The sequence below is a fragment of the Athene cunicularia genome (assembly GCF_003259725.1).
Source record: "Athene cunicularia isolate RWA chromosome 2 unlocalized genomic scaffold, athCun1 chr2_part2, whole genome shotgun sequence".
Classification (NCBI taxonomy): domain Eukaryota; kingdom Metazoa; phylum Chordata; class Aves; order Strigiformes; family Strigidae; genus Athene; species Athene cunicularia.
This window is the reverse complement of record NW_020799096.1, coordinates 6,752,780-6,766,129: the sequence shown is the minus strand read 5'-3', so window position 1 is coordinate 6,766,129 and position 13,350 is coordinate 6,752,780. Positions and strand designations below refer to the sequence as shown.

Below are 13,350 nucleotides of genomic sequence, written 5' to 3'. Positions count from 1 at the left end.
GTATTCTGTAGCTAAAATTTGACATTCTATTTCTTTACTATTCTATTTAGTTTACTATATGATCCTTTTCCAAATTGACCAATTCTATATCCTGCTCTTTCAGTAGCCCATCCCAATAGTGTTATGAAGTGTTAGTCTACCACTTTAATTTTGCCCTTGTGAGCAACATATATCCTTCAGTGCCTACGTTTGAATCCCAGCTATTAGTCCACTGTCTTCTGTTATCCACAGTATATCTGAGGTCAGTAGTTTTTGTTCTTGTATTGTCTTGCCCAAAATCTTGCATTAGTGTAAATCTCAAATGTTTTTTCTGTGATTTGACTCAGTTTCTGATCTGGATTAGGAGTAAGCCCCTCATTAACTGTTTCTGTCTGACTACTGTTCATCAAGCTGTCTCAAACATCCAAAAGACCCTGCAATAGAAGGCCTCATGCATCAAATTGCATTATCTTTTATGTCACATTCACAGCAGGGACAAAAATCCCATCTTCATTAACCTGCATTACTGAGTTTCCTCTTATTATTAAGAGCTTGTAAACGGTGTTTTACTTAGGTCAATATGCCTCAATCTTCTTGAAGGTAAATAGCTGTCTGTTCCACTGAACCAGTCAAAGAATACTTACCTTGAAAGTCTTGCAGTATGATTCTGTGACAGAGCTTGACAAAACTGCAAACCATGTCACAAACATTTGTTGTTTCTTCAACTTCTGGCTGCAAGCAATGAAAATTTGCTCATTCTTCACTAGTAAGTCCAAAATTTGTGTGTGTGTACATATACTTACAGATATATAGTGTCTATATATGTGTCTACATGCTCGCATCTTCAGCTTGAAGAATGCTTTATGTATGTGCTCCAGGAAATACAAATATTTTAAATGGGAATAGGAGCAAATCATTTCTCTAAACTTCTTAAAATGATGAACACCAGGAGGGTTTGGTATCAAGATTGCAATAGTCAATTTTAATCTGACTGGTTTTAATGTACTCTGAAGAAAGGTTAGAAACTACATAAAGACAATATTGTGAATGATTTTTTGAAAACCATGCTCTAGAGATCCCAGCTGCTCTGAACATTGACTTTTAGGTGTTCTTTTGGGGTGTGTTGGCAGATAGAAACCAGAACTGACAGTAGAAATTCATTTCAATACACTTCTAGAAAAAATAATTAGGAAAGTGTTTATCAATGGGAGCATTACCTATTTAAGTTTTTCACATAAATTAGTAAAAAAGTCTAAAGACCTAGTAGCCACCTTACCACTGTATTACTGAAACAATGTGATAAATACAAGCTCTACAGAGTTGGAAGAATGTGTTACTGAAAACAAAATACTTGGGTTAAAATTCTTTATGTATTTCTATGGGAGACATCTGTCTGTCAGCCTTGCACAGCCTCTGAGAAGCAGCAAGGCTTTGATGAGAAAAGGGCCTTGGGAGAAAGATAAGAAACTCCTGAGTTGTGCCAAGCTGGTAGGGAAAAACAGCGGAGAGCTGCAACACTGAACTGTGGAGAAGTCCTGAACTGTGAGAAGTTACTGCTGCATGAACAGCGCATGAACAGGAAGGTGATTGTTCTGCACAGCGTGTGTTAGAGGGGTCTGATGCTGATAGGAGAAAAGGTTGATAACTGTCCAGTTGCTAATTTGTAATTACGAAGTAAGAGTTTAACCAGAGCATACGTATGTACTATTAGAATAATAATGAGCCTTGCTGGATATAACTCTATCATAGAGTTGTGCAAGTCCGATATCCTCCTACAACATATTTCATATACGTATATCCTAATACACATATCTGTATATTTATGAGCACAAAATTAATTTATTTATGTAAAGCAAAACTAATAATGACAAAACCCTTGCATATTCCTCTTGCTCCCCAAAAGGGTAGCATGAAATTGAGTTTCTTGCTGAATGAAGAATGTTATTTTGAAATACGTTGGTAACGGTATATTCTGTAACTTCTGCTACTGCTGTATTTAACCATCTTGGAAGAAAACCTTTTCTAGTTATGCTAAATGAGAGCTATGCTTAGTGGTACACTGACTATGGGGAAGATGGTGAGAGACCCAGTCAATAAAAAACACCCTGTGTTATGTGAGGCAGTGTACTCTGAAAAATACAGTATTTTTATTGTTATGGTTTTGTCAAGAGTTGATATTCCCTTGAAAAGTTCTTGTTATAAGCTGATTTTTTTTAGGCTGTTACAAAAAAGCAGATGGAAGTCCTCCAAACACTAAAAACTCAGTAACAATTACCTCTCCCAACACAATCCTGAACACAGAGCATGTTTTTCAGCCAGTCTGTGCTCATGAGGTTGAATAGGTTGTTGGATGGAACAGTACACTTATGCGGTTGAATCACAACTGTCATCATTCATCCTTTGTTCATAGTGAGTAATGAATGACTTTTGGTCGATACTGAATGGCATTATATAGTTTAATGTTACTGCATTCTCAGTCCCGCATTAGGGTACTACTGAATGTTGATTTTGATTGTGTTCTTGGCTGAATGTCCAATACTACTTTAATGGAAACAGCTGTTAGATCTGTCCTTAGCAATGTGTTTCCCAATGCCATTTCTGTGACTTGCATACCACATGCACAGAACCTCATCCTGGAAGAATGGCTAAGACAATTTGACAGTTTAAGCAGCATAGTTACTCCCATGAAGAGATTATGCTGCCAAAGTACGCTAAACTTCTTAAGATTTTATGAATTCAGGCATGTTTAGAATATTTGAACGTGCTACAAGCTCAAACAGAAGCCACACAGTCGGTGCAAATTACCTCTGCATAGCTCTCAGTGCAAAGAGTGGCAACTTATTATAAGACAAGCTATGGAATTTATGAATTGGAAGTTTTGTCAAGCAACATTTCAGTAAAATAAAGGTAAAGCAGAACAACAGTCTGATAATGTCTCTGTGTAGTCCCATTGAAAATATGTTTTGGTGATCTTCAGTGACCTTGGAATGCATGTTCAGCTGGTATGATTTTTTCATTAATTTATTATTCTAATGCAATATAGTACAGAAATATTTTTCATCATTTCATAGAATTTGTTTCTGTCAAATCAGGCATAAACCAATGGAATTTTGTGATCGCGCAACTGTAGCCACACTATTAGACCTAAGTGCTATGTTCTGAAACCTATCACTGATTAATTAGCAACTCTACATTTTGCTAGTGAATATCTGAACTAAATGAGAACTGTTTTCTACTGTGAATTGGAGCTGTGTTCATTATTAAATAGCCATTTAGGAAAAAAATATTCCTTATTTTCCTTCTCTTTTTCTGCACTTTCTCTTTTTCTTTTCTCATTGCACTCTTCAATGGAAATATGTTTGCCTTCCTGAAATGTGTCTATTCAAATGACAGACTCTAATCCAGACCCAGTACGTGAATAAATGTTCCCTGGACCTCATTATACACTCAAATATGTATTGTTTTCTTCTAGTAAGCAACAATAGAGCTGTTTATCTGTAAAGCCTGCATGCAGTATTTACTTCAGCAGGCAAGCTACTTTCTGATGGGCAGATTCTAATAAAATTTACGGGACTTGAATAAATGTAGCTAGCAGAATCAGTAGAAGTAATTGATTATTAGAGAGAATAATCTCTAATGCCTTAGACTGCATTTTTAGTATGCACTTCCCTAAAAATTATGGACAGCACAAAAAGCCCAACTGCATATGGTTTTGCATATAGTTTTGGAGTCTCTGAAATAATTTTTCTGTTTAGATTATCTCCATTGTATAATCAATCTGCACATGGATGACAAAACCCTCTATTTAGAGAGCTTCCTGTTCACATTTTGACTCTTGCTGCCAAAGACTGCTCAGGAAGCTTTTTTTTTTTTCTTCTATCTGTAGACTCTTGTTTGAGTTAATTTCAGAGGAAAATGGAAACTTTATGCATAGTTTAGATTGTGATTGAGTGGAAGAGAAAGAGGAAACCCAAATAGTCTTTCTCTTGAAGTGCCTTTTCATTTTTTAGATGTATACTACTTTTGTTTTCCTGTTTTTCAACTTTTAGAGTCATGTTAAGAAGTGTAAAAACATGGTGATAGGAACCTGTAGGAAAACTGTCAGTACTTAATTTTTGTTCAATATGTATTGTATGTTTATGTTTCCTTTGGGTGTGGGTGTCTTTTTCCAACTTAAGAACCAAATGTGTTACAAAAAATGATGTAGTGAAAATAAACAAGAGAATTCTCATTTCCTTTGGTGAACTAAGTTCACAATTAGCTTGAGTGTAATTTTATACATGTTGTACCCTATCAAACAGCTTTGCTGACCAAATCTTGCTTTCTTGGTTTTATTACAACTGATAAAAGATCTGTGATGTCAGACAAGAATTTAGCTACGCAGAAAAAGGAGAAAGAGTGGGTCAAATGTAATAACATATTCTAGATGTTATTCTTGCCAACAATTAATGGGGAAATTCATTTTATGAAGCACTGTTTACAGACTGACATCTGGAGAACTTCTCAACTTGGATCATTTCCAGGGTGTAGATTTATGTATTACTATTCCTGCCTCTCTTTCCCCCCTTCTTCCTTAAATATTTCACTTTCTGATGTGTACTATTCACTTAATTATCAATGAATGTGCATTATTCTGTTGCTGTGATTTCTTTTAGGATTCCAGGTGCAAAAAATTGTAAATGCTTGCTAAAATGGACATTCAGTGGATACGTTCTGAAATTTATCCAGAGATATACAAGAATTTAAAGAGGGTTTTTTTTTGTTTACTTAAAGTAAAAATCCTGTTAGTCATTAACCAGATAAGTCAGTGTAGATACCCTCAGTAGAACTCTTGCAGTATGAAATTTTAAAGTTTAGAGTCCTAACAGGAAAGCTTCCTTTTTTCAGATAGGTGTCTTTCAGAGTTGTAAAATGTTTTTTGAATCACAAAATCCCGCTCTACTGTGGTTTAAATATTATATTCAGTCTTGTATTTGTGCCTTATTAATTTTTTTTTTTTTTTAGTTTAGTGAAAATTTGCAATTTACTTTGAACATTTCAGTTCTTACAGTGTGACAGTTGTCTTAGTGTTGTCTCCACTTTTTTCTTCCTGTGGGGAATCATAGCAAATTATCAAGGATATCCATTGTTATCTTGAGGATGGGTACCTAGGCCTATTGCATCAAGGAGATGGAATTTGCCATTGGTTCCACTGGAAGCAGCAGATATTAATGTTGATGCAGGTTGATTTGTAGATGAGGATTCAGTCATTCTACCTAGTCCTACGCATCTGAACAAGCTAAGAGACATAGTTCAGCAAATTCTAGTAGTTTCTTCAGTTAGAAGGCAATACTGGTATTAAAAGAGTAAGATAGAAATGTGAGGACGCAAAGACTTTGATCATATAAGTCTCATGGCCTTAAAAGAGCAAATATATCACTATTATATGGCCTCTTTTTGGTCATTTGCACCAATAATTATTTAAATAAATCCTGGTGAAATCCTGGCCCACTAAAAACAGTGCTCTCAGCACATGGAATGCATTTATGAAACAATAGTATTTAAACACCAATTCATAGGGAACCATTATTAGTATTGTTGCAGAAGTAGGAATAATTAGTACTCTTAATATTGATTCTGATACTATTGCTCTGCGTATTCTTTCTACACTTTTTTTCTGTGTAAAACAGTCTACCACTGGTAACACTTCAGTCCTCATTCTCTGTCAAGAAAATCAAGTTATGGAAGAAGTGGATTTTGCTTTTAATTTTAATAACTTCTGATGGTATCAGATGACAAGTAAATCTTAACAAATCTATAACATCAAAATCAAGAGCAGGAAGTCTTGTTACCTTTCAGTAAGTAGTGTGTTGTACCTTAGGGCAAATAGACGTTTTCCGACTCTTATTCAGTTACTATCAGTGTTGATGACTAATGAAATATTTTGGCATCAAAAGCCATCAATTCTCAAGGCTATGTAAGTTACTGAGTTTCAGGTTTTAGAATGAATGTTGTAAAAATTCTTTTATTCCTATGTAGAAATTCAATAGATGTTAATTTCCTAGGCAAGTTTTCACTCACGCTGTTAGGAAATGTTATAAAAGCTTTTAAAATGTATGATGCCATTCTTAATTGGGGTTTTTTTTGTGCAAGAAACCTTAATTTTGTGTCCTGTATTTACAGATTACTGTTTAATAGGGTAGATTTTATCTGAAAAATAAGAGTGAAAAATATATAAATTGACTTTTAAAGCAGTAGTTTCCATTTCATTAAATCTTATAGTTTACATTTTAGTCATAATTTGCAAATGAGAACAGAAGTATTAGTTTACTGATACTTATTTTCATTTAGGGTGTAGGTATATTTATATTTAATGAATGTCAGACATTGTCCCAGTGTTACAGAAATTTAACATGAAGACATTGTTCTAATTTCTGATTTTCTCCTTCAGTTTCATAGCGGGAACCCCAAATATCTGAAGCTGTCATGGCTCATGTCTGCACACTGCTGACACATTCACTCCTAACCTTCCTTTCTAACTGAAAAAATTCACTTGCTTTGAATCAAATATAAACCCCATGCTGTATCATACTTTCTGTCAGGGTGTATCTGGAATATAGTAGCTTTTGTCTTTCCTCTTCCTTAGGAACAAAGGATGCTGTATCAGTTCTTGAGCTGGTAGGGATGAGTGTTTTCCATGATTCATTGGGGCTGCCGTGCTTTACCATAGCTAGACAGCGTGGTACATTTCTGCAGAACATCATGTGTTGCTTTGCCAGTGCTTCTGAAACTGCTGAGGAAACTGCAGCTCTCCTACTGGGGGATGCATCCTTGTTTTTAACAACTGTTCTACTAATTTAGTTTGTATAGGAGAGAATAGCCTGTGTTGCTGCAGATTGGGTACACTCATTATGAGGCCTGGAGTAGAATATTTCTTTTCAAGATAGAACAACTCATAAAGGTGAAAGTCTGTGCTCTCCACTGGGAGTTGATGTGCTGTTTATAAACGTGCTTTCAGAACACAATAAGTACATGGATTTGTTTGCTTGCTAGTGATGATCCTTGGAGGCCTATGAGAAAGAAATGCAGCTCAGCTGTGTACTATGTTGTTGGCAGTGTTTGCTGCTGAACAGTGACATGCTCCAAAGTCCTGATCGCAGCTGTTTTGAAATTACATCAACCTATTCCACTGCAAGCTACTGCAGCTATCTTCAGGTGATACTATGACTAGATTGTCCATCCTTTAATGTTTTAAATATAGGCCTTTAAACATTTTTGAAGAGAAGGCTTTAAGTCATTGTGTTTTCTAATGAACTACTCAGAAAGCAACATTGCAAAATACAAAGAATCAATTATGCCATGCATCCTACAATCATTTATGAGTAAGACATTGCCAGTGCAGTGTCTTATTGGACAGTGAAAGTGTCCCTGTGTTTCCGTATCTCTAGCACTAAGTAATAAAAATACTGTATTTAATAGCCCATCCAGAAAATAATCATCATATGTCATTCTTTATGGCAAGCTAACAATCTTCATCAGGTTTATTGACTTTGTAAAGTTATTTCATTCATACTTGATTACTTTTAATATTAAACTAGCTCCCAGTAATCTGATCTTTAAACACAGATGACATTATTTTTATCTTCTGTGTGGAACCAGTTTTACATATTCTGTGGTCTTAATATATTAAAACTTTTTTCACACCAACATTAGTAGTAGAGAGAAGTCATTAAGGCATAATCAGCCTTCTAAGCAATGGTAATAATTTTCTTTAACAAACATTTCTGTGAAGTGAAAGTAAAGACTATTTCAGTTTTATGTGTTCCTGTCAGCTAATTTATCACCTCTTTTCCTTAATTATGCACTGGTGATTTTGTTTTGTTACATAAACACCACATTAATGTTTTTCCATTTTCAACTAGGTGGCTGTACTACAATTCCAGAGTCTGATTTAGAGGAAAGAATGGCTATACCAGGCTGCACAGCAACGTTTCCCAATCATGGGCAGACTGCAAAGCAGAAATCCAAGTCTGGTAAGAAAAGGAAGACTATATTGTTTTACTTAGAGGTGTAGAGTTTGCCTTTTCAGAATGCTTGTGGACATACGAAACAAATGACATATATTTCAGGCTTTGTTAGCATAATTTTCCATTTTTCTTGTGATAATAGTACATCGTGTAGGATTCTGAGTTTATTCAGCTTTGTCTATCAAGAATAGTTAAACTGTAGAGATCAGTCTTCAAATTAAATAACTTCACAGTTGAAAGGTTTTATGCTACATAATACTTGAATGAGATTCTTGCAGGTTTTATTCACGACCTCCTCCACAGAGGCAACATGAAACTGAGGACATTTTGGTGTAATAAAGGCTTTATTTTCTGCAGTATGGTGGTTAGACTTTGTGCCAGTTGATTAAAATATGGCCATTACTTATCTTTTGTGGGGAGACTTCCTAGAATTTCAGAAAAATATTATTGGATACAATAAAATTAAATTATACTGGCTATAAAATACACTGCATACAGTGATGACACGTTTTCTGGAAAGACTTCATGCTGCCGGGAACTGTGATATAGTGTTAACATATTTTAAAAGCAGCACTGTAAAGTATTGCATTGCAGTTTATAATAAAGGACCTGGTAAGCTCTCAGGCTTTGACTGCAGCTATTTCCCATTTTGTTTACTAAGTTGTCTCTTCATTCCTCGTTCCCCTCTCATTGTCTGATCTTTTTCTGTAATACTTACTTTAAAATGTATTAGAATGTTGTTTGTAAATCAGATTTTTTTCATTATAGATGGGTGTTGAAGAGCAGCAAATTAGAAGTTGCAACGAATAGTCAGACATAGACAGAAACTTCTTACACATCTGCAAAAACCAGTTAACTGTGTTTAAAATGGATTCAGCTGCTTGTTTGCCCAGCTAACTTTTGCATAGATGGTCAGGGAGTTGGAATGTATAGTTAATTGCAGTAGCAGAATTTATGTTAGCAAAGTTTTAATAGCAGGCAGGGAAGAAGGGTATCTAATGCAGCAATGTGTAATAATGCCACAGTGTAACTTGAAGCTCCAAAATGAGTATCTGCTCACAAAAACAACCTGAAAAATCCACTGAGGGCCGGAGCTCGGACTTTTCTAGAGTGCTAATTACTTGCAGTCCTTATGGACTTCAGGTCAGAAGAAGAAGGGAAGCTGTCAAAGCTGACATGTATAGTTTAACCTTTGTCATCTGGATATATTAAGTACGTTCCTGATAATGGAAAAGTATTGTCTCTCTGATTTAGGATTCAACCCTGATAAAATTCCAACTTCAGTCAACTAGACCAATAAATCAAGAACATATGTCAGGCAATCTCTCTTTGTCTGATACTCCATTCTTCTGATCACGTATTTGTTCTTCAGTAGATAGTGTTCTGCTGTGTTTAAGTAACTGGGTTGCTGAAAAGACTAGCATGAGAGGAAAAGTATAGTAGTGTATTTCATGAGATCCAGAAACAGCGGTATGGGGACTTTCATATCCTACTGTAAATCTTAGCCCATGATAAAAATTGAGACTTACTTCACACAGCTGGCTGTTGTTGCTTTGTAACTATAAAAGGCAGAATGAAAACTTTGAACGCTTTAAAAGTCTTTAGGTTTACAGCCATGTGGTATACCAGTGAATTTAATTCATTCATGTTAAGAATTGACTGCCCTCTGCCATTGCTACAATACAGAGAGCGCCTAGAATATCTGCCACTGAGCTGTCTGGAAATTCTAATTGCTGCAAGTGTAAGAGCCAAGGGAGCTACTTAAACTGTAAGGTAACACTAGGCATGAAATCACAGCACGGCAGTGTTTTTCTGTACATGATATTCTTGGCCTGAGTTGTTGCTCAGGCACCAGAGACTGCAGCAAGACCACGATGATTACAATGAGTCCTCAAAGAATATTTGTTGTCTTACATACTTTTTTGAGCTTGCATTTAATTTAACTATGTCCAGTCAATAAGAGAAAAAAGGGACAAAGTAGAGTAAAATTTCTTTTTCTTGATATATCTTCCTTCATTTCCCAAGGGAGTACAAGATAGATTTTGATTGTAAGTTTTCTTCATGTAGATGGCTTTTGTTATTTGTAGCTCTAGCTATAGAAGTACTTTAATGGCAATGAAATATTATACTGGCTTTTGAGAGGTTTCTTTGCTTAGTGAATATTTTTCATTGGGCTATATCAGCTGAACTGATATGTCATGCCTGTGCTTCTTAATGCTCTTCACTAAAAAATCCTCACAGTTTAATGATAGAGTTTTAAGTAGATAAAAATAGTCTGAGGCTACAACACCAAATACCTCAAAAGAAAAAATAGGGTCTCTTCAGCTGTAGTTTAGTATGAACATGGGCACAATGGCTGATATACTTGTGTAGGAAACCTGAAGAGAAACATCTCTACTAACAGACTGCATTCACAGAGGAAGATGGAAAGCAAAGAAATTAAATGAACTGATCAAGTTAGAATATTCCAAAGGATTCTGTAGATCATGGGAGAGCTTCAGCTGAATGCGATGGACCACCATCAACTGACATGGATTAAGAAGTGTAGTTACATACTTGCTCCATCTGATACCAGACCAAATCTTAACAACAGGACTTTGTGCAGGCTGAATTCTATTTATAGTTATACACAAGGCAGTGAAAAAAAAAAACAAAAAACAAAAAACAAAAAAACCCCAAACCACGGAGTAATGAAGTTGCTTTAATGGGAACACGTGTGTTTCTATGTCAGAAGAAAGAGAAAGCTCTGATTTCTCTCACTGATACAGTGTGCTGGATTAGGACAAAACTCAAGCGGTTCTCAATAGTATAATCATAGAGGTAGAAAAACAAAGCAGAATGAATTGCTTTATCTACTGAAAATAAGTGAAAGACATGAATTGCAGAGGTCTCAGCAGGAAGCAGTGGGAGTTCCTGAGTGACAAAGGAAGAAACAAGTCCTCTCAAAAGTGTGCTATACTTGGACACCCTTGCTTATAGTTAAATTGCTTGTGCTATCGAGAAGATTATAACAGAGATAAATGATGAACAAAGGAGGAAGCATCAAGAGCAAGAGGAGACCTGATTTCTGTGCCAGGCCCTTTGAGCTCCCTATGAGTATGTCTACATTATTACTCCTGTGATTGCTGCTTGCATAGATGATGTTCAGTTAGTCTTGAGCTAGCTAACGCCAGTATTGCTAGCAATTTACCTGTCATAGTATGGCATTGAACCCTGGCTGTAGAATTTACCAAAACTCAAAATAAATACTCAACAGTTAATTTACATTGAACTCTTGCTGCTAAAAAATATATGAGCTTGCTAATCACTTGCTAGTGAGATGTAGTATGTAGTGTATGGAGATGACTGCCAGTCACTGCATTGTATGCTACTATGCTTTTCAGACATGCTAAGAATTTTAAAAAAACGTTTTGAATTTCATGAGTAGATGTAGACCTATGAAAGACGTCACTGCCTTAAATATGTTGTGTGAGCTATGCGAAGAACTGTGAGGGAAATGAGGGACTAAGACCTGGAAGACTCTGCTGTGCTATAAGAAAGTATGCTGTAGGGTAGCATCCTGCCACAGACTTGCAAGTTATCTCATACAAAATATTGTATTGAGACTTTCCATGAATCTGCTAAGCGTGTCAATGAGGCTTTTGGATTTATTTGGAGTAGTTACTTAGGACAGCAGAAAGTGACATCTAGTAGTCATGCTGCATGTCTGTGCAAGGAAAGAATGAATGGTTCTGGCCCAATCACAGGGTCTCTTTGGGAGGGAAATTGATGGTTGGTTTGTTGTTTTTTTTTTTTTTTTTTTTTTTTTTTTTAATTCATGTTTTGATTCCATAGTAAAGAATGGGAAAATTTCGTAATATCTGGAAGTTAATTATATTATTGCAGTTGTAGGAGTAGCTTCTTGCCAATGGCTTTTGCTTTGAGGGGGCACAAAAGTACTCACTTGAACATTCTGTAGCTGAGTGAATGGAAAATAATTCTTTCGGCTTACCCCCTCAAGGCACTGAGTGTATTGCAATTGAAGGACTAATGTTAGCATGATAAATCTATCCCTACTGACTTTGATCTCAGTGTTTTGGTTACAGTGAGGACAGAGCAGCCCAGATTTCATCATGGGCTGCACAAGCCTGGTGAAGAGTTTGAATAGAATTTGCAGTTGAGTCCACTTTGAAGTCTCTGTTACATCATGACTTTTTCCATGAGCTCACAGCTACAATACCAATGCAGAGATGCTGACCTCTGCTGCAATCACAAATGCAGTGATTGTACTCTTCCATGTAGGTCCTATTGACTTTGTTTCTCTTTGATATGCTGTTCTCGCTGTCTTCCATTTTCATCTTTAGAAGTTATAAATTCCTTACTAGAGTTGCAGTCTTCTTGAGTGGGTGGTTTGATTTCAAGAAGTCTTCATATGTCCTAGAAGGTAACCGTGAACGGAGATTTGCGGAACTTCGCTTCTCAAGTTCTCCCTTAAATATTTCTGATTAAATGAGCTGAAAATGTGGTTTGTAGCAAGTATGCATAAGGAGTTCTTGTACATTCTGGCTTTTAGAGACATCTTTAAGGGATATGTTGAACAACCTTAAAACAGCTTTTCTCTAAACAGTTGAATTGTGCTGGTGATAAGCTTTAGGATGAAATAACAACATATGTAATTATCAGGATATAGCCTTTAAAGTAAGTATTCTGTATTCTTCATATGCTACTGCTGCATGCTACTTACAGTGAAAGAGAATTTTCTAAGATGTATTTTTCTAACTAATACTCCTTCTAAATATTTTAGACAGAAAGGGTCTGGTTGCTCTCTTATGAGTAAAGAGTTTTATGCTGGTAAATCATTAGTAACTCCACTAAATTGATGGAAAACCAGACGAAAACTTAGTATGATTTAAAAAATTATTGGACTAAAAATATATCTTTTGGGTTTTTTTGTTTGTTTGGGTTGGTTTTGGTTTTGTTGTTTTTGTTGTGTTTTTTGTTTGTGGGTTTTGTTTTTTTTTTTTTGTGGAGTAATGGTGTTGATTACTTTGTAGTTTGCTTAGTTGCTCAGGATTTTACAACACTGGGAGTCAGATTTGTCAAGTGTCATATCATGCAGCTGTTGGAATTTTCACAACTTGTAAGACTTGATTTTCCTGGCAGAATTCTTCACCAAAGATCCTGTAAATCTATTCTGTAAATGATCTATCTAAACAAAAAGAGTCTTAAATATTTAAAGGAAATGTTTGCCTGACTTCGCCATGATAATTCAGAATAAGCATTGTCTCTTCCTGAGAGAGCAACAGAGAACATGGCCCAGTATTTACATTTATTATTTAAATACAAATATTTCTGAGAAGCTATTCATGAGACCAAATGAGACCAA

General features: G+C 35.7%; 1 protein-coding gene across 1 annotated transcript in view; it reads left to right on the top strand.

Moving 5' to 3' along the window:
* Nucleotides 1–13,350, top strand: part of BBS9 (Bardet-Biedl syndrome 9) — a 284,514-nt gene that overhangs the window by 185,980 nt on the left and 85,184 nt on the right. Inside the window, exon 21 of the mRNA XM_026843854.1 lies at nucleotides 7,881–7,991. Within this exon, the coding sequence (XP_026699655.1) occupies nucleotides 7,881–7,991 (111 nt within the window). The remainder of the gene's footprint in view (nucleotides 1–7,880; nucleotides 7,992–13,350) is intronic.